Here is a 22,889-nt window from a genome sequence, read left to right on the forward strand (position 1 = left end):
TCGTTTAAGAGTTCTCCTACCTAAAATTCAATGAAAAACATTAAACTATCTAAAATTCAATGACATTAAAATGTAGTCACAATTATTGTTTGTTTTGGAATCTGTGTCCCTCCGCCGCGGCCTTATTGTCTTGATTTTTTTTGTGTACTTCAGTAACATGGTGGCTATTCCGTTTGTGACTATTTATAGCATTTAAAGCATATCAACATACCATACATATACTTATACATCTATATTTATATAAGCATGTTGGTGACGCGGCTTTGAGTCATATTCCCATCTGAAACGGTCTAAAAAGAACGCTTCACTTTGAAATCTAATGTGTCGGATAAATAAAAAAATATAACGAGTTTTTATAGGTGGTAGAAGTTAAATATAGTTTTATTTTGATAGGAAATCTAGTACTACTGTTCAGAATATAATAATTTTATGAATAACAAAAAATAAACTTATAGCCAAATTACCTTATCATGAATTATAAACAGTATCTATGTCAAAATAAAAGATTTATATGTACGTTTATTAGACGCTCAAAAAGACCGCTTTGGTAAGAATAAGACTCTGGTCTTATATAAGAATATGGGCCGCGGTGACCATTAACCATCGGATGTCTTCCACATCAACACGGTAACGTCACCTGTTTGAACCAATATTATTCTGTTACATAGGATTTTCTTTATGACAATAATAATAATGTGAACCTTCAAAAAAGCGCATACTCATTCCTTAAAGGCCGGCAACGCTCCTGTGATTCCTCTGGTGTTGCAAGAGATTGTGGGTGGCGTGATCACTTAACACCAAGTGACCCGTACGCTCGTTTGTCCTCCTATGCCATAAAAAAAGGGACGAGACGAGCAGAACGTTCGAACGTTTACAATGCAGTGCCATTCAAGATTCTGAAAGGATTCCGGAAAAATTCAAAAATTATGAACGTCAGTATAACTGCGCTCGTCGCATTGAGACATAAAATGTTCAGTATCATTTGCCCAGTAATTTCATTAGATACGGCGCCCTTCAGACCGAAACACAGTAATGTTTACACATTACCGCTTCACGGCGGAAATAGGCGCCGTTGTGGTACCCATAATCTAGCCGGCAACCCTGTGCGAAGGAGCCTCCTACTGGTAATAACTGGTATGTGCCAGCTCTCTTGTCACCTGTTCAATCTTCCATCTTCTCCACCCAAAAGGGAAACTGAGATGTATACATCACCAAGAGATGCATATTTCAGACGTATCAGCTTTTGTTGCTATACCTTCCTACTTTGAGGTGCTTTGAAGATGAGACTCAAAGAAAGAAAAGAAGATAATAATCTAAATAAATAAATTAGAATTAATAGCATCTCAATGAAATGATAAATCGTTGCATAACAAATATATAATTAAATGAAATACCACAAATAATGAATATAAGAATAAACAATACCAATCACCGACTAATAAAATATACTATAAAATAGACTATAAAGTTGTTAAACAGTTAAACAACATCGGAACTTCACAAAATCCGATGTTGTTTTTAGTAACATAATTAATCAATTTAAAATTTGGTAATCGCTTGTTAAAGAGGATTACGGCTTAACATATAATTGGTATACAATGTTTTTCAATGTATTGTTTACGTATTTATATAAATTGGAGAAGTATTTTTAACTATTTATGCAGACACAAGTGAGATTAGCTGATCAGTTCAGTTTAAATAAACATGTGCATAGTGTTTAATATCTCCCCCAGGTGTTTACTGTCGTGAGAAAAGAATAGATATTTTCGGAAAGAGGTAGATCACATAAAATGTAACTTAAATAAAGTCAAGGTCAAATAAACTTCATTCAATTAGGCTTAAACTAAGCGCTTTTGAATCGTCACTACAAATATTTCTTTTAAATGACTGAATTTTTCATATGTTCCTAAATCGAGCTCGTGAGAAGAACATACAAGGAACTCAACGGCTACTCTTTTGAATCAATAGAGTATTTTACAATGGTTATGATATACAAAACATAAGTTTGTAAGGCGCTACAATTAAAATTTCAATTTTATTGTAATGTTAGTTGAGTAAATATTATTTAAAGTAATAATTACATGTAGAATGCTTCTTAGTTGATTGATATTTAAGCTTATTAAACTTTTATTATAGTTCTCAAAATCTCACAAAAACCTGGCTAAAGGCAAACATTTTTTCTACTGTAATAATAATAATATAACCGTAGTAATAATTGAATGACGACGCCGGAGAAACGTAGCGTCGGAGTGCTACGGTACCTACAATGCTACGAAGTGCAGCCAGTCGTAGTCAATATCCGCCCTACGCTATGTCCATTTATTTCTATAACTATCTAGAGTTTGGAAAGAAGATAGAGATACCTAGAGCGAACGTTTAATAAAACTTAACACTGCATATATGAGCCTTTAAATATTACAAGGGTTTTTTTAAGGACAAAAAAATTAAAAAGAAATCTGGTGGGCATTCCACGTAAAGCGGACTTGTATAATATTCGATTTTGGTAATTTTAGTATATTATTTAAAAGTTCGTAACAGCTGCCGACCAATACGCATCAGATAGACAACACAATTTTTTAAGAGAAACGATCTAACTAAGAAATTCGTAATATTTAAAAATTTAAATTTTCACCAAAAACTTGAATTATAAATTATATTCTAAAATGCATTCCAAAACTTTTTATATATAATAAATTAGAAGCTCCATTGTTTTCTTTATTTTTATGTAATTTTGTTGCACTTGAAAATCACTGTTGATGTAGAGCGTGTACTGAGCCGTCAGGGTTGGTAATAACTTCAAAGTTCTGTGCTCGTTAATTACATTCATTAATTTTAAAATATTTTATATCTAGGTCCAGTACACATACAATTATAACGAATACTCTAAAAATCGGAAATCGGACATTTTACCTCATTTTACAAATTTAATTTTAACGGTTAATGTTACGGGACACGAACCCGCTAACTCTCGGGTTCCGTCCGATCGCTCTTACCAACTGAGCCAACCGTACGAGTGACGCATGGTTCGTTAATCTTGGTATGTCCTGTTCAACTTTCAGTTTGTGGCTCCATCTACAGTACTTTACAGTTGATAACCTGCTCAACCCCAATAATTGCATATTAGGAAAATGACTTTAGGGGTCGCTCTTTCAAATCTAAACAATTTTCTATTTTAAAGAGTTATCCTTTACTTCTGGGATTAATTTTATAAATTAAATTTGTAACTAAAATTTATGAACGATGCGGGTCTCGAACCCGTGACCTCTCGGATTCCGTCCGAGCTCTCTTACTAACTGAGCCAACCGTTCGAGAGACGCATGGTTTGTAAATCTTGGTATGTCTTGTTCTCAGGTTGTGGCTCCAAATGGTTAGATTAAGAGAACCCTGACACTCTAAGGTAGAGGTTTCTCGTTATCGTTTATCAAAATATTATGTACACTAGGAAAAATATGCATAAATATGTTAAAAAGTGTGAACAGCATAACTTTGATGCCAGACATAAACTTAAAAACATATACCCAGTTTTAGAACCACCAAGGTAAATAAGTCATTTTTGGGAAATTCTGTTAGAATCTATAGATCTAATCTAATCTAATCTATCTATCTATAACCCTGTAGCATCCACTGACGTATTTTTAATTACTTAAGTAATTTACTTTTTGACGCTTTTGCGCACTTGTGAAAATTTTATAACCATTACCAAATGCTTTTTGTAAGTTTACGCAAATAAAAATTGGAATGTAAAATCAATTGGACCACCAAGTTCTTCCGTATTTGGGATCCATATTAAACGTATATATTTGTTTATATTAACTTATTTTGTTTGTTACATTAACTAATTTTCTAATAAGAGGTAATGTTTTTCGTTTTCGTATCAAGAAATAATAAACCACTTGAAAATTACTGCTAATAAGTACAATTTTCAATTTGTACTTTTCAATGAGAAAAAGTGACACAACCCTATTTTCTGTCCGGCATTGCAATTGCGTTTGCCACTTTGACATAAGACGTCAAATCACCCAGTGACGTCACTAACTACGCCCTTCAAACCAAAACACAATAATGTTTGCGTAATTAGATAATTTATACGTCTAGATAGATTGCGACAGCTGTGAACACGTCCAAAAAAAAAGCGGCAAACTGTTAGCCTCTATTATCAGCAACAAAATCATAGTTAAACAAGTTGACTGGCGTATCGCTAGTGTGAGACGTAGCTTGTACACTAAAGTAATATACCTGGCATGTATTCAATCTTTTTTAATCGGTAAATGATGCGCCGTGCCGCTCAGGATTCATAAAAAATCCCAAAAATTCTGAGTGGCACTACAACTGCGCTCGTCATCACATAAGATGTTAAGTCTCATTGGCCCAGTAATTTCACTAACTACGGCGCCCTTCAGACCGAAACACAGTAATAATTACAAGTTACTGCTTCACGGCAGAAATAGGCGCCGTTGTGGTACCCATAATCTAGCCGGCATCCTGTGCAAAGGAGCCTCCCACCGGTAATAGGTAAAGGAGCCTCCCACTTACACCAAGACGGCAAGGCTCTATCTAGATGTATAAATTATCTAAGTCTTGTTTACATAACATTTGTACTTCACTGCAGAAAATATCGGTTATACCAATCTATCTGGTATCGTGTGCAAAGAAGCCTTCCACTCGTAAACTGGTATTTCAGGTAAATACACTATAACATGAATAATGCCTTTACTATATATGTAACGAAAAAGAAAAAGGAATATGAATACCACAAAAATTTAATTACCAGTAACAATATCGATCATTTTAAGGAATAATTTAATCTCAGTAGTAACAATTAGTTGCGTTGTTATTCAAACTGTTTGATATATTTGTTATTCAATACCGTTGTTTAATTTGAAATAAAAATAAAATCAAACGTGTTTACTCGCAAGCGACCTTCCATTGTCCATTAGCGAAGAGAATTGGGTCAAACTAATGATCTAATTATCAATCTCAATGGGGGCTTTCTCCCAATAGTACAATTTAAATACCAACCAGTTTCGTTGATATACGACCGTTTTCATTAATCTATCTATCCTTACTTTAACTTACTACAGGTAGACAAATCTATCCTTTTACGCTTACTTACATTTCAATAACCTATTCACAGATAACATTGGACTATAACTATATTGGACATATGGATAGATAAGATCTTGTCATTAAACGGTGACAGCAATGAATCCGTAAGTTAAACTAAGGATAGATAGGTTATTGGAAACGGCCGATAGACAACAACTCAATGTATACATTTGTAGATATTGCATTAATCATTTTTGGTTTCATTTCATCATAATATAAAATACCTAATTATTCACGTCTTTAATGTGTCTCATTCTTATACTATATTATTGTCATTGGCAAAAAAATAAAACTAAATTAGATCTTATGTTATTCCTGTCACGGGATTATTTCAAAGGATCATTTACTGGGCTGATAATTGCCAGAAAAGTTTATTAAAATCAGTCCGTTTTGAAGTCCATAGGGATTCTTGAATCAATATTTTTGTAAATATAAGCTTAGCTTATATTTGACTGGTTTGAAAAGTCTACATACATAGTCCTCTCTTGAGAAGGTCGCGGTATGGGGTAAATTGAACCATGTCCAATGTAACCCACTGAAAACACAAAATTTCGCGTTGACCTTTGACATTCTCATAGAACAAAACACAACTTAATATCACATGTAATATATGATAATTTAGATGTCGTAGGTATATTGTCAAAGCCGTGATATTATAATTAAAGGGTAGATTGTCAATCGACTTCATTTCTTACAAGTTAACGGCCTGGTTTAGTGTCATTGTAATGTCACGGGTACACTATCAATTGACAATCAACCGTGTAATTATCCTATCACTAGTGAAATTGTAATATCACGGCTTTGACAATATACCTGCGACATGTTTATAACAATACATAGTTTTGTTACGTTTACATCCTTTATGATTTTTTTATGAAAATAAGGGACGAGAGGAGCCGGACGTTCAGCTGATGGTAATTGATTCACCCCACCCATTAATTACAATGCAGTGCCGTTCAGGATTCTTGAAAGAACCAAAAATTCTGAGCGGCACTACAACTGTGCTAGTCACCTTGAGACATCAGTTGTTAAGTCTCATTTGCCCAGTAATTTTACTAGCTACGGCGCCCTTCAGACTGAAACACAATAATTCTTACACATTACTGCTGCACGGCAGAAATAGGTGCCGTTGTAGTACCCATAATCTAGCCGGCATCCTGTGCAATGGAACCTCCCACTGGTATCCTTTATGACTTTAATTTAACACAAATAAGTAACTTAATATATACTCAATATAAAATCGTTGCGGAAATTGCCGTTCAATGTAAAGGATTCACGGTAAATCTCACAAAATTTAATATAGTCAACGTAAACTTGTATCCTCGCTGAGAATAAAGCTTTGAAGTATAATGTTTGCAGTTACGAAAGCCTATCCTACGGTTCTGCGGCACGGAATTAATTTTAATATATTTTGTTGGAATTTTATATAATATACAGAAAGACTGAGAATTATGTCAGTATTATAGAATTATAAGTTTTACATGATCATCATCAGCCGGAAGTCATCCTCGACGATCTGCGCTGCCCTCATCTAACGTATTCCGGCGATCTTAAACAGATCGTCAATCCATCTTGTGGGGGGCCTATCAACACTTCGTCTTCCGGTACGTGGTCGCCATTCGAGGAACATACTGCCTCAGCGACCATCTGTCCCTCGAGCTATGTAGCATGCCAACTGCCACTTTAGTTTTGCAATCATTTGGGCTTTATCATCATCATTTAAGTCTTACGTTTTGATATGTATAAGAATTTATAATATTAATTTATAATAAAGTCAGAAAATGTATAATGTAGGATGTTTATATGTATTTATGTATGTTTAAGTAAGTATATTGTATTGAATATATTGTTGTCGTGCAACCCATAACACAGGCTATATGCTTAATTTGGGGCAAGATAATTTGTGTAAAAGTGGCAATATTATTATTATATTATGAATTACGAATGATGGGCCATGTTAACTGAAACAAGAGTGACGTCACTACTCAATAATCATCACCGCGTCGCCTGAATTTTCTGTTGCTGTATTACCTTAGTGTTATCATTGATTTCTGAGGTGTGACGTTGGTATTAATTGGCCACCAAGACACGTGGTTTTACGTGAAGTATTCAAAGTAGATTGATAACAATATAACAACTTGCGTTATAGCATAATTTATCAAATCAAATGAAAATCACTTTATTCATGAATATCAAAAGTTTTCTTTTCTTACTTCATTTACTACCACATGGAAATTGTTGTGCTTTAATGAGAAGAAGATGCAAGATTGCCACTCTCTTAAATCAACATTAACAATTAAATTACAATATAATATGTTAGTTGTGAAACTCGAAACCCGCGTGAAATAGCGGCTATGCCGCTGTGTTTCGTCCGGTGAGTGGAGTATCCGGAGGCCTACTCCCCCCTCCCAAATACAAATGGCAGCACAGACTAAAACGAGACTACTCCAGGACGGTACCAGGCTATGCAGCCCTGCGCTGACTCGGGGCAAACAGAGCAGGAGGCTCAAACCACCCTCCTCCACACTCGCTGTGGACTTTTGCAACATCAGGGGGCTTCGCTCAAATTTTAATGTCGTCCACTTTCACCTGGAGACGGCGAAGCCGGCCCTGCTCTTTTTAACCGAGACACAGATATCCTCCGTGGCTGATTCATCTTACCTTTCCTACCCGGGATATAATTTGGAACACTCCTTTATACCACGGGCTGGCGTGTGCGTTTACGTCAGGGAGGATGTCTGTTCTTGACGCCTGAGTTTTCTTGAAGGACAGGACCTATCCATCATCTGGCTGCGTGTAGACTGCGATGAACATCCGCGAATCTACGCATGCCTGTATAGGTCCCATAGCGGTAACGCAGAGACTGACCGGCTCCTCGAACACATCGTGTTTCTTGGCGATTTTAACGCCCACCACGCCGAATGGCTAGGCTCACGTACCACCGATCATGCAGGGAGATCTGTTCACGACTTCGCCTTAGCATATGGTCTGACGCAACTGGTTATTGCGCCAACGCGAATCCCAGATGTGCAAGATCATACACCTTCACTGTTGGACCTTCTGATGACCTCACATCCGGACGGCTACCTAGTTTCCGTTGACCCTCCTCTGGGATCGTCGGACCACTGCCTGATCCGGAGCACCGTGCCGATCATGCGCCTAACACGGCCCCGCTTCTTAGGCTGTCGCCGCGTGTGGTACTATAGGTCAGCAGAGTGGGACGAGATGCGGTGCTTTTTTGCATCCTACCCGTGGAAGCAGATCTGTTTTTCCCTGGGAGATCCAGATGCCGCTGCTGACGCTGTTGCTGATGTGGTACTGCAAAGTATGGAACTATTCATTCCATCCTCCTCTGTCCCTATCGGTGGCAGGTCCAAACCATGGTTTGACCACTCCTGCAAAATGGCCTCTCGCCGAAAGCAGGAGTGCTATCAGGCTTGGGTCAATGCGGTGGTATCTAAAGATTTGAATTCCAGCGAACTTAAAAAACACTTCAATCATGCCTCCAGGTCCTTCAAAAGAGTTATTGCTGACGCGAAGTCGAAGCACATTGGCAGAATTGGCGAGAGACTTGCACGCCTTCCCTCAGGAACTCGTGCGTTCTGGTCGCTCGCCAAGGCTGTCCAAGGAAACTTCTGCCAGCCAGCCATTCCGCCACAGCACAGGGATGATGACTCGCTGGCCCATGACGCGAAAGAGAAAGCTGATCTCCTGGACTCCCTCTTCGCGTCCAACTCGACTCTGGATGACCAAGGTGCACCACCACCGCATATTCCGCGGTGTGATTCATATATGCCGGAGGTAAAAATCCGGCATGGTGCCGTGCTTAAGGCGCTTCTCACCTTGGACATTCACAAATCGAGCGGCCCGATGGCATTCCCCCGATAGTGCTGCGGACATGTGCTCCGGAACTGGCGCCGGGCCTTTCTCGTCTTTTCCGGCTCTCCTACTAATCAGGCGTAGTCCCGAAATTATGAAAGGCGGCTTTAGTGCACCCGAACCCTAAGAAAGGTGTACGCTCAGATCCGTCCAACTACAGCCCCATTGCCATTACCTCCATTTTCTCCAAAGTAATGGAGTCGATCATCAACCGCCAGCTCTTGGGATACCTAGAGGGGCACCAGCTGATCAGCGACTGCCAGTACGGTTTCCGTCAGGGTCGCTCAGCTGGTGATCTTCTTGCGTACCTCACCCATAAATGGGCGCAAGCGGTTGAGTCGGCGTTGGCGGTGAGTTTGGACATAGCGAAGGCCTTTGATCGGGTGTGGCATAAAGCGCTTATAGCGAAACTGCCATCCTATGGGCTTCCCGAGAAGTTGTGCAAATGGGTCACTAGCTTTTTGGCTGATCGGAGAATCAAGGTTGTTATCAACGGTGCATCCGACTTAAAACCCATAAACTCTGGTGTCCCGCAAGGCCGTGTGCTATCCCCTACGCTGTTTCTTCTGCATATCAATGATATGCTGCAAATCAGCAATATTCATTGCTATGCGGACGACAGCACGGGGTATGCTTCCTACACCGGCCGTGCCAACATGTCCCGGGATAGCGTCGAACAGAACCGGATCAAACTGGTGTCTGAAATCGAGACTATGCTTTGCAAAGTCTCGGAATGGGGCCGACAAAATTTAGTCCAATTCAACCCCAAGAAGACACAAGTTTGTGAGTTCACCACTAAAAAGTCTCCCTTTGTCGTATCCCCTCGATTCGAGATCACTCCTCTAACTGCCACAGCATGTATTGACATACTTGGCGTCGATATATCGAGCGACTTTCAGTTCCGTGGTCAGTTGGAAGAGAAGGCCAAACTGGCCTCTAAAAAGCTTGGTGTACTCAGTAAGGCGAGACAGTACTTCACTAAAAGCCACCGCCTGCAACTTTATAAGGCGCAAATTCGGCCTCACATGGAGTACTGTTCTCACCTCTGGGCGGGTGCTCCCCAGTAGCAGCTTCTTCTATTTGACCGCATACAACGAAGAGCGGCTCGAATCATCGACGATCAAGTCATCTCCGATCGGCTTGATTCTCTAGCATTGCGTAGAGATGTGGGTTCTCTCTGCATCTTTTACCGCATTTATCACGGGGAGTGCTCAGAGAAGCTGTTTGGGTTGATTCCAGCGGCCGAATTCCACCATCGGACATTACGTGCAAAGTACCATCCGCATCACGTAGACGTCTGGCATTCCACAACCGCGCATTTTCTTCGAAATTTCTTGCCTCGTACAGCCACTTTGTGGAATCAACTACCGGCAGCGGTCTTCCCGAACAGATACGACTTAGGCACCTTCAAGAAAAAAGCATACTCCCACCTTAAAGGCCGGCAACGCATTTCTTGACACACCTGTTGTTGCGGATGTCCATGGGCGGTTGCCTCACCTCTCCCCATCCCGTGAGCCTCTTGCCCGTTCGCCCCCTCTCATATAAAAAAAATATATGTTTTTACGTGAACATTTTTCGTAATCCAAGCTAATTTAAATTCCGCCGAAAGTTAATAACTTTTAGACCTGGCTGGCTACTTTTAATTTTTATGTAAACTGCTATGATTGAGAAATTCCATTGCAACCGCCCATGTCCATGGGCGGTTGCCTCACCTCTCCCCATCCCGTGAGCCTCTTGCTCGTTTGCCCCCTCTCATATAAATAAAAAAAAAAAGGTGATGCAACAAAAAAACTCAAACATCAAACAATAAATGACACGAGTATATCAAGAAACGTAAAATGTGTAAGTTAATAAGTAAAAACACAAGAGTTATGGAGTACAGTAGAAGCATCACCAACACATACCGTAAATAAGTAAAGGTATGACGTGAGCATTTTAGTTGCATAGTAGTCAGTAGAAAACTAATAAAAAATTTTTTTTATATCATTTCATAATATCAAGTGTATCAATAAGTGTTTTGGCAATATTGGGTATAAACTGAAATTGATTTTGCAAAAACTTGTTCGATTTTTGCCGCGTTGGGCACATACATCTTGGCAGGGATAAATATTATAGGTTCACGTCACCGACATGCTCACGACTGGCGCACGCTATAAATAAATAATTTAAAAAATATAAATAAAAATAAATATATATAGTTAGACACTTTTTGGATGTGTGAAATCTCGTGAGTTCGCGTCACCGAAATGCTTATAGCAGTATATCTGTTACAGCTGATGTATTGTGCAACATTAGTGCTTTGTGCTCGTGAAATAGAAATTTTGTAAAATGTTCAGTGTCTATATACTGTGTAAAGGTGATATTGTGTTTTTGTTCGATTAATATATTATTGAAAATAAGTTTTAAATATATATTGAAATTTTCAAATATTAATACTTAAAGTCCTAAGTTTTCACTTCTATCGGCAGACTCTACAAGTGCCATTTTCTTTTCAATAGTTTCTTCGATTTTCTCTTCAGATGACACATTTAGAACTCACGTTCTCGAAATATGGCGCTTAAAAATATAAAAACTGTCACCCAATATCAAGAAAATCTTTTATGTGCTAATTGAATATAATTGCGTTCTGAAATTGCTTAAAAATAACCTATTTTATTAAATAAATATAGCATTGTTGTTTAACCTGATACAAAGTTATATTCAGATCTGATTGTACAGAATTTTGCTGAAATCGCAACGGTACATTTTGTTGATATATTTTATTATTATGTACTTTATTTATTTAAAACGGCTTTACTAACGGTAAGGTACCGACTAGTTTCAAACCATTCGAAAGTCCTACATCAGGGTGAGTGTGGTGGGTTCGTGAAAACGTCCCGTTATAAAGATGTAAAATTTATATCACAAATAAAATGTCTCCTGTTTTTGATGCCGGTTGAAAGAGATCTAAACTAGAGGAACATAATGTTTATATCATACTAATTCAAAGAAAAAAAATAAGCCATTATTATTATATATTTTACGATATAGCTTTATTTATATCTATACTTAAATTCACTCAAAATAAATCAACTCAAAATAGCTGGATACGTAGCACAGCTCTCGTGCTAATTGTAGAACACGTTTCCTCCATTTTCATCTGACAGACACTGTTTATTTGCTGACAAGTGACAGGAACAGATATGCAAGCCCGCTGTGTGCATGTCAAAATTAATTAAGCTGATTATGTAAATGTGACAGAGGGCTTATTATACCGTAGAATTACAATATTATTATTGTAATGGGTATTATGAGGCCCCTAGGATAAGCCGCATCCTTATTATGAACCAAAACAAGCATTGCAGGGAACTCAAACTCTAACGAACGTCAAAACTATCAGGCAAATTCAAATATTTTTATTCAAAATAGGATGTGACATGAATGCCTCAGACCTGAGAAGAATGGGCGCAACAAACTCAGCGGTCTTTTTTTTTCATCGAAAAAATATGTTTACAAAGTAATATTGTACAAGGAAACTTATGAATTAATAGCCTGACGGCGGTCGCTCCATTCCCGATCTGTGGTATCATTAAGAAAGTCATTTATGTTATAGTAACCACACAAACGTTTTTTAACAATTCTTTCGAATAACGTTATACTTTTGTTTTGAAAATATTCTGGGATCTCGTTGTAAAAGCATATACATCGCCCCACAAAAGACTTACTAACTCAACTTAGCTGAATAGTAGGCATTAATAAGTTTATGTCTGTTCCTGGTGTTAAAATTATGGTTATGACAGTTTCTAGCATATTCACTTATGTGCCTATAAACATACATTGCATTATCAAGAATATATTGAGAAGCAACAGTCAAGATGTTAATCAATCTGAGTACAAGCAATCCCAGACATCACTTTCTGGCAAATCGAGTAGAGGAAACATGGAATAGACTTCCACAAACAGTGTAAGTGCACCATCGGTGAACTCCTTTAAAAACAGGCTGGACAAACATTAATCTACACAAATGCTGTGATATACACACATCATCACCAAGTGCTGCTAATGTATTCAAAAATGTATGCAAACAGCCTCGACCATCATCTCATGAGGCTCTCACTTAATAAGGATTAAGGGGTCAGTTACAGAAAGCAGCTGTTTTGGGAACGGCACCCATCATGGGGAATATCCACGGTCTGTCGCCCTTACCACCAGCGGAATTGTCGTGAACCAACGCCACCGGGACTCTATTTTTTATATTAATATTTGTAAAATTGTATGTTAAATCAATTAAATACCATGTTTTTCGTACGAAATGGCATTGCGCACTATGAAGACGTATAATTAGTTATCGTATGTTTATCAAACGATCATGAATAAGGAATTTTATGGAACGTTCGAAAGGCTTAAAACACGTTTTAACAAATATGGATTTAAACCTGTATAAAATTATAGTTTTAGCAATAGTAAACATACATATTGCAGTGGTATTACTTAACTTACAATAATAAATGAAGGCAACGCTGTTCATACCTATAAGTTAGATATATAAGTATTCAATATAAGAAATTTTACATTATAAGTAGTCATAATATTAATTGTATATCCTGTTGTTAAGCTTTTTTTTAATAAATAAATAAATAAATACCTTCGATAAGCGTGAATAAGGTGGTAAGTCTACAAGTAAAGGTTCTACCTTTTGGACCACTGTCGCTACACCGAACCCTATCTTCGTTTTTTTATTCATTGACATAAAAAATAAGCTTTTATGCATTTGTTTCACATTTAAACTGGATTTCCTTTTCGAAATTTCTCCCATTCTGTGCATGACAGCTTTAGATGATTTAAAAGCCGGACCGTACTAAGTCCCTTTCATTCAACTGTGTTCAATTAAATTTTGCATTTACATTGAAAGCGCCAAATCGTAACGCTTAAAGGCTCGGTACGTCAAAATGAAATAAGGAAACCCCTTAACAGCTTAATTTTTACTTCATTCTGTGCGGAGTGAATTGAGTTTAGAGAATCTATCTCAATAATTTTTGTTTAAGGATCACAACATTGGCCTCGCAGATCGTGACACGTCGGAATACCAAATTTTATTTAGTATTCTTACTAATTTATGTTACTACTCAGTATTGGCTTATTTGTGCATAATATTATGTATATTGGATAATGTTGTCAAAAATATCAAGTCATCTATTAAAAAAATATAGCAGCTAAGAGAATTTGAACCTGCTAAGTTATATTTATAAGTAATATTTATTCGTTTTTAAGTCGTACAAATATTTTACTGTTGTTAATGTAATTTATAGCTTAAGTTGTGACCTATTATTAAGTAGTTATTAGCATTAGTTTTCAACCTTTGTGGTTTTTAGATGCTAAGTTGACCTAGTTTATGTATCGGTAATATGTAATAAATAAATAAAAAAAACGGCTTCCTAAAATATAAATTTTGACATATAAAGGTGGATTAAGATCAAATGACTTGGTTAATTTGGTCGCTTGAACAAGAGCATTGTTTGCTTGTCTTTTGGTGTAATAATTTATACGTTTACCTATGTAGAGACTATTCTCCTGATGTTAGACAACCGTTAAAAACAGGCCAGGAATATGCGTACATCTTACACTCGCGATTTGTAGGACACTTTGTGCGTGAATTGCTCAAAATAGAGGTTGTTTCTAAACTCGATTTTTTTGATGTTTTCACAGCTGTCATAGTCAACTAAGCTAGCTAAGCAAAGAGCTTGTCTCATTTGCTCGAAATTCACTTTAACGTAGTGAATTGTCGGTACAAGATTATGACCCATTTTGCTGATATTTCTTTTAAAATCATAAAAACAATGAAAAATGGTTTACTGTCAAATAAAATCTAAATGTGTCTAATATAATGATAACAGGTACTTAGGAAATGTATGTTCACGCGAATTTCGACCTTCTTGTTTATTATGACTGTAGGAAAATGACATGAAGGTGGGTCACGATTCAATTTAAAAAAATTATCATCAATTTAATAGTGTTTAATTCAGAAATGTGTCCAATTAAATTCACAATCCAAACCTTGAGGAAATAACAGTTTGAATATATTTAAGTATATCTATATAGATAGTTTTCTATTCAAATTAAAAAAAAGTAGAAATAAACATATTCAAAATTCAATCAGCTCAAGTTACTAAATTAAGAATTAAATTACAATCTCATTTAAACCAAAGAAAGTTATTGCCAGATATTTCGTATTACGAAAGTGCAGACAATTTTCTTGAGGAGTTGTAACCTGTCAATTAAGCCAAAATTTAGAGAAACTCCCAGCGAATCAAGTTTGCTACAGTAGCTTAGGTGAGCATTTTATAATCAAGTGCGAAAGGCTTCTTAAAGTAGATAATATTTTATACCAACTCTTTATGAAGTTTCGTAATCTTGAAATGTAATTAGCCTTCAAGCCTTTTGTGACAAATAGGTTTTTAAGTGCCATCTAACGAAATTTGACTGTCAACTTATAGTTCATTCCAGGTCACTTTAAATTTACAATACGATAAGAATTCCCTTGTCTCACAAATTTTGAAACTTTATATATAATATATGAATGCGTGTATTACTATGCGTTTCGGCTTTGATTGTATTGTCACTGTTGCTAACAGATGATGCATTTTAGCGTGAGGCGTGCACCTACTCGTACAGTAGGTTTTTCATCATCATAATTTCAGCCGGAAGACCGCAGCTTCCTCTGCAGGACAAAGACCTTCGCCATGACGATCGGTCCTACGCTGCCTTCATGCAAACTATTCGGGCGATCTTGACCAGATCTTCGGTAAATCTTGTGGGGGGCCTACCAACACTACATCTTCCGGTACGTGATCGCCATTCGAGGACTTTATTGCCCCTACGGCCATCTGTCCGTCGAGCTATGTGCCCTGTCGACTGCCATTTTAGTTTCGCAACCATTGGGCTATGTCGGTAACTTTAGGTTTGTCCAAATATTTTGAGTTTTCTTTAGTGTTAATAATTCAGCCGATATTTGTCAATAAGTTATTCGAAACGTGTTTTGCCTCTATACGAGGCAACCCTCAGGAGATGTTGACTTGCCAAACTCTGGCAAGAGACTATTCAATAAATTTTCTTTAGGTTTGATTCACTAGGTTTTTATATGAAAAATACTTAACTGTTGTCCGAAATACCTGCAAGACCCTTAGTGAGGTTTAATCAGGATATTTTTAAAATAACATTTGTGTGTAATTTAACCATGACATATGAATTAGTTTTCTAATGAATAAGAAATATATTTACCAGCGTTGTCTTATTGCACCAATATTTAGCTGCGATGAAATTAATTGTATTTTGTAACAATTTGAATACATGAGCTGTATATATCGTTCAGTGCAGGCATCAAATGATATCGTATATAATTAAATAAGTAATACTTGTAAAAATTATATATAAGGTATCAGGGAAACAGATTATAATGAAATTTTGTACACAACAAATTAACGATGGTTATAGGGCAATATTCATAAACGATCAATTAAGTCATTATGTAGGTACACAGTACATAACATTGGGTACTTTATTTATATAAAGGTGTAACCTCGGGGCACAGCTAGTCATTCGTAAAAAACATAATATTTTAATTATTATTCCCACTAAGTGATGGACACTATTTATAAATCATCAATAAAATTATTTTTTAGTTGTTGTTAATAATAATAATAAACATTTATTTCGGACACTACATCCATAAGTATTAGTTATTAAGTTAGTAACAATTATTCTTAGACTAAGTTAGTAATGTTAGTAGTAGTGTTAGTAATTGTATGCTAGTTACAATTTTTCTAAAAAATTATGTTAGTAAGGTTAGTTATTTTCACAATAAGTTGCACCTAGCTGCAAACCTATCCAATGCCTCAGCAGTGGGGAGTCATATATGCTATGTATACATACATACATACCACATTGGGTTATTTATATGAGGGTGTTAACTCGGAGTACAGTAAGTTTTTGTCGCTAATATATGCTAGAAATATAATATTTCAATTATACCTCCAAATAATTGTCGGATACTTTACATAAAGCATGAATAAAATTATTCCTGAATTATTTAACAACACGGGTAGAACTATCTAACTGTAATCATAAAAAAATAAATTCATATATAAAAATACATAATTCACCTAAATAAACAATTTTATGGAAAATTGTCAATTTTATGAAAAATCATTTCGGAATATCCTTTGAGTAATCTCGTAGCCGTGAGGTAGCGTAGGCACTAACACCTATTCTACGCCGTGCTGCGCCGTAGCCGTCAGCATAAAGCATGAATTAATTTATTCCTGGATTAATGCTCTATTAATAACTTGTTAAGCAACATTACCTGAACAGGCCTGAGGCGGCAGTGGGAAGATGAGAGTGGTTGAGGACTTGCGCCTGGCGACTGCGCATCCCAGTGACTGAGGCTTGAAGCTGCGTAGTTGTTGCATGAAGTCACTGCACTCCATGAGCGCGACGTCAGCAAAGTGCAAATCGCACAGGATCTGGTTCTTGAAGCGGCGAGCGCGTTTCTAAAACACAATTACATCAGTCATTTATGTTACACTGGTACATTTTATCATTATATTATGTTAGACATGTACATTATATCATACTATGTTTGAAGAGTATACATTTTCTCTATTTAGAGATTTTAGTTTTACCAGTGGGAGGCTCCTTTGCACAGAATGCGGACTTGATTATGGGTGAAGCAGTCATGTGTTAACATTACCGTGTTTCAGTCTGAAGGGCGCCGTAGCTAGTGCAGTCACTAGGCAAACGAGGCTTAACATCCTATGTCTCAAGGTGACGATCGCAATGGTAGTGCCACTCAGAGTTTTGGTTTTTTCAAGAATCCTGAGCGGCACTGCATTGTAATGGGCAGGGCATATCAATTATCATCAGCTGAACGTTTTGCTCGTCTCGTCCCTTATTTTCATAAAAAAAACCTTTTTATGTAACTCCCAATACATTGAGGTCACCTCACTGTAAGCAACCCGAGCTCTGGCCCAGCGAATTGAAAAGTTAATGATCATTATAATCATATCTAAGCAGTGTTTACAATGTGGAGCTTCAATGGAGACATTAAATAATAACACGGTTACAAGTACCTAACTGTAATCATTCAAAAATAAAAATACATAATTCACGTAAATAAACTATTTTATAAAATTATTTTGGAACATGCTGTAAAAAATCTCGTAGCCGTGGAGCTAGCGTAGGCACTGACGCTACGTCGCGCCGTAGCCGTCACAACTCGTAGGTGTATAGAGCCCACGTAAGAGTGATTAAATTTTTGTTTCCTCAACGTATAAATTGTTTGTTTGAAAATGTCGAAATTTCAATTATTTACTTTTTTTTTATGGAATAGGAGGACAAACGAGCGTACGGGTCACCTGGTGTTAAGTGATCACCGCCGCCCACATTCTCTTGCAACACCCGAGGAATCACAAGAGCGTTGCCGGCCTTCAAGGAAGGTGTACGCGCTTTTTTTGAAGGTACCCGCACAAGGAAGCTCATTTCCACAGCTTTGTAGTATGAGGGAGAAAGCTTCTTGAAAACCGCACTGTGGAGGACCGCCACACATCCAGATGGTGGGGATGATATCCTAACTTGTGGCGTGTCGTGCGAAGGTGAAATTCGGCGGCAGGAATCAGGTTAAACAGGTCTTTGGAACACTCCCCGTGATAAATGCGGTACAAGACACACAATGAAGCGACGTCTCAACGCAACGCCAAGTGATCCAGCCGTTCACAGAGCACTGAGTCCCCGACAATTCGAGCTGCTCTACGTTGCATGCGGTCAAATGGAATAATTATTAATTATTAATAATAATAATAATTATTATTTATTATTAAATATCTACTTTATTTTTTGAATGTACTTTTATGATTATAAACCATAATAGCTGTGTATTACATATTATATGATAAATCCATTTCGTGGTTATGTGAAATATTAAATAAGTATTTTATTTATTATCAGAAAAATACATAGTAGGTACTCCTTTTTATAAATTTGTATTTTTTTTCGACAATAAGGGATGAAAAGAGCTGAACGTCCTTCAGCTGATGGTCATTGATACGCCCTGCCCATAACAATGCAGTGCCGCTCAGGATTCTTGAATACCCCAAAAATTCTGAGCGGCATTACAACTGCCCAGTAATTTCACTAGCTATGGCGCCCTTCAGACCGAAACATAGAAATGCTTATACATTACTGCTTCACTGCAGAATAAGCGCCGTTATATATCAATTCGTATGTACAACATATCTCTCTGAAATTAGACACACTCTAGTTCTTCCATAAAAAATTTAAAGTGAATAAAATTACAAAATCTATAGTTGAGTTAATAAAACCGCTTCTTCCTTGATCATCTTTCTAACAAGACAAAGCTCCAGTTACAGAAGTTTTTAACTTTATTTGAGTAAAATATTCCTCGTTAACTTATAATTGTCTCGAAGCTTTCCTCTGTTTGCATACTGAAACAAACTTTATTGTCGACTAAATGAAAAATTCCAACTATCGATTTTGTGCCTAACTTCCTTTGTATTCTTCTGTCACAAACAATCATTATCACTTATAGTATTAAGGTATAATCTAAAAATATCTGGACGACCGAGCCTTGCTCGGATGTTAAAGAATGTACAAAATTGAACAAAAAAAAACTCATAGTACATCTGGATTCGAACCGGGGTCTTCTGCTTCCGAGATCAGCCAATGTCCCATCTGAGCTATAGTCTTGTATACAACTAGCCACTATATTAAGTGTTGAAATTTACCTTTATATTCCAATGTCATTGTAATAATTTTTTAAAATTGAAACCTAGCTAGATCGATTTTTCGCCCCCGAAAATATTTGTACACTAAATTTCATTAAAATCGTTGGAGCCGTTTCCGAGATTCAGAATATATATACAAGAATTGCTCGTATATAGGTATAAGATATAACGTCTTAGTCACGAACGTCGAGCCACGAGCAAGTACGAAGGTGTTTCGGTACTCGACTTGACTCGGGTTTAATCGGCGTGCGGTGCAATTGCGGGCGCCGGGTCGAGCGTCGAGCTGGCAGTCAAAGAGGATGTAAATACTACATAATACGAGGCGGGACTGCCTAAGTAAAAATTGATAATTAGTATACGGGTCACTAGAGTGATGTGACATAACTTTTTAATAGTAGTAATTACAGTATGGCGATTGATGCCGAAGTATAATCAAGCTAAATTTAAAAGCGAACAGTTGCTTAAAACGTAGTGGATCTCGGCTATCTCCGTTATTTACAAGATTATAGCCGTTATCTGTCAATCTATCTATGACTGCACGTTTCATACAAACGAGTGAATCGCTTATTTCTTTGTGAGTTTCGCTAGGCAGTGAGGGATGAACTATCGAGCGAGGCGGTTGTGTCGCACGGGCATGCCCGGAACACCACGTTCTTATTATGCTATCATAAGGCTTTGTGGAGTGTACCTACCATTATGATTGTAACGTTCGTTGCTGATAGTGTGTTTATAAGACTATATTATACTTGATGCTTTATTTAACTCCCAGAAAAATCGAAACTCACTAGGATTGAACCCGCCTTGCCCCGTCAAATATAATAAAATCATTGGTATAATGTTCCACGTTTGGTCACGAGTGAAACAACTTATCTGTACTATGTAGCACTACATCCGGTGACGTCCGCTCACAACCGATAGCCGATTGAAACTGCCCTTCCGCTGTACTGTGCATTCATTATATAGCACTAAACGTCACACGATTAATATCACTGTCTATGTCATGACAGTGACAGTGATTGTTAACACATACTCAATTCAGAATATGTCAATACACTAATTGGCATGCCATCTCTGTACAATAAATGGTTTTTCGAAAGAAAATTCTAGATTACCCGACGCCATAAAATAGTTTCAGAATTTTTTGTAGCCTATCGGTTTGTTTATACGTTTATGCACGCTATTCTCAGTAACCGCTTAAGCAATTTAAATACCGTTTAGGCGACGTTTAGTGACCTTTGCAGGAGCACAATTTCAAGACGTTGGGCTAAATAAATAAATTACATTTTTTTAAACTCTTACGCGAATACCTTATGTAAACAGAACGGTTACAATACTAACATTTATACAATAAACACGCGTTTTAATGTTATAAAAAGCATCTTATTTAAATAACACTCGCGTAAGTAAAAAAACTATTACTTTTTTAGCGGATAGCCTTCGAATTGTTACATCAAAAAAAATGGTACACCTAACAACGGGCAACTGTCTAGACTGTTGAAATATACTTTTGCTCGAATGGACACGACAGTGGATCGTTATTGGACACCACGCTAGACCAACCATGTAACTCATATTTATCAAATTACTCCCGCCGTTTTCCAATGGATGCTCCTTACCAAATTTTTACGATACGACGACCTTTTGGCCTAGTTTTTTTGACCTTGAAAGCTTTTAAACTGGAATTTATTAGCTTCAAGCCCTGTGTGGATTTGAATCCCATTCTATGTGTTTGTATGATGTTCTTCTCACGAGCTCTACTTTTTCCGAACATAATATGGTAAATTAAGATTTTTTTCTTTCTGTATTCTGTGTCTTGGAAATCTGTCTTTCAACAATTATTCAATTTGCTGACTGAATATGACTATATTTTTACATTGTGTATGAAACTTGCTGCTAGTTCCTCAATACTGTAGCGCTTCAGCCTCGAGAATTTAGAACTCCCAGAACCCTGAAGTGGAATAGCAAGTTCGTTTCTGTGACTGTTAAGTAATTTAAATTAATTATTTATAATGAAGATTCGAAAGCGCTTAGTTTAAGCCTATTTGAATAAAGTTTATTGTGTATATAAATGAATCTGACGAATTTAAATGTTAGTTTTCGAGTTATGGTTTTTAATTAATGTATATTGTAATAAACGACTTGAATCTTAAAAAATTATCTTTTTTTTAAGTTGTGGATTTTCGTTTAAAGATTAAAGATCGGTAATATTCATAAAAATTCTTCTGATATTGCAGTGATCACGAAGACTCTAATACTATTAACGTGGAATTCAATAACCAATCTCTACAAGATCATTTGGAATTCAGATTGATTTTTTCAATTGACTTCAAAATGTCAATCTTTATTTCCAATGCCAATTTTATAGAAATTCGCCAATAATATTTCAAAAAATCAAGAATTATTTCGTAAAAAGATATATATAACTTCTGTCATCATTGAAAAATTACAATGCCAAAAATTTTCCGTAATCGACTTTTAAAATGCCATGATCAATTCTTGTTAATATAACAGTAATATATTATATCATATATCTCTAAATATATAATAACCTAATATCGGAAATAGCTCTAAGATTTTGAAGAAATGCACACAACGAGGATTTTTGGTAAATAATACAATTTTACCCCGTGAAAACGCGTTATGCCGAGTTTTCATAGCCGTCGTATTTCAAGAACATTTATTTTACTTTTCTATTTGTTCAGTGTTTTGGACAAAACGTTTTAATGGGAAGCCACTGTCGTACTATAAATATCTAGACTCACAATAACCCTCGAAAATGATCGTAAGCAAAACTCTGCCTACGCGTCCATTAGGTAGAGTTTTCATTCAGTTGTGTTTCGACCGCGCTTTAAATACAATGGCACGCATAATATCTAAGCTTAAAAACGACAGAGTGTCATATTTCAGGTAAATGAACATTACTGTTACGAAATAAAGTGCTAATTTGAATGAATGTTTTAATGTTATCTATATAAATTAATGAATACGTATATACAACGCTGCCCGGCAATTTTCGACGATCTTTGAATAGGCGAATGGAAGCTTAGTTGTTTATTGTACTTCAATATGGGTAGAAAACCCTTTACAAACACCCAGTAGAACCGTCGAGCCAGATTCTTTTTCTTCGTT

General features: G+C 36.7%; 1 protein-coding gene across 1 annotated transcript in view; it reads right to left on the bottom strand.

Moving 5' to 3' along the window:
- The window catches only part of LOC126974057 (uncharacterized), a 236,362-nt gene that overhangs the window by 107,340 nt on the left and 106,133 nt on the right, over positions 1–22,889 (bottom strand). The window contains exon 7 of the mRNA XM_050821441.1: positions 17,324–17,510. Within this exon, the coding sequence (XP_050677398.1) occupies positions 17,324–17,510 (187 nt within the window). The remainder of the gene's footprint in view (positions 1–17,323; positions 17,511–22,889) is intronic.

Source organism: Leptidea sinapis, chromosome 31 (genome assembly GCF_905404315.1).
Source record: "Leptidea sinapis chromosome 31, ilLepSina1.1, whole genome shotgun sequence".
NCBI classification, from domain to species: Eukaryota; Metazoa; Arthropoda; class Insecta; order Lepidoptera; family Pieridae; genus Leptidea; species Leptidea sinapis.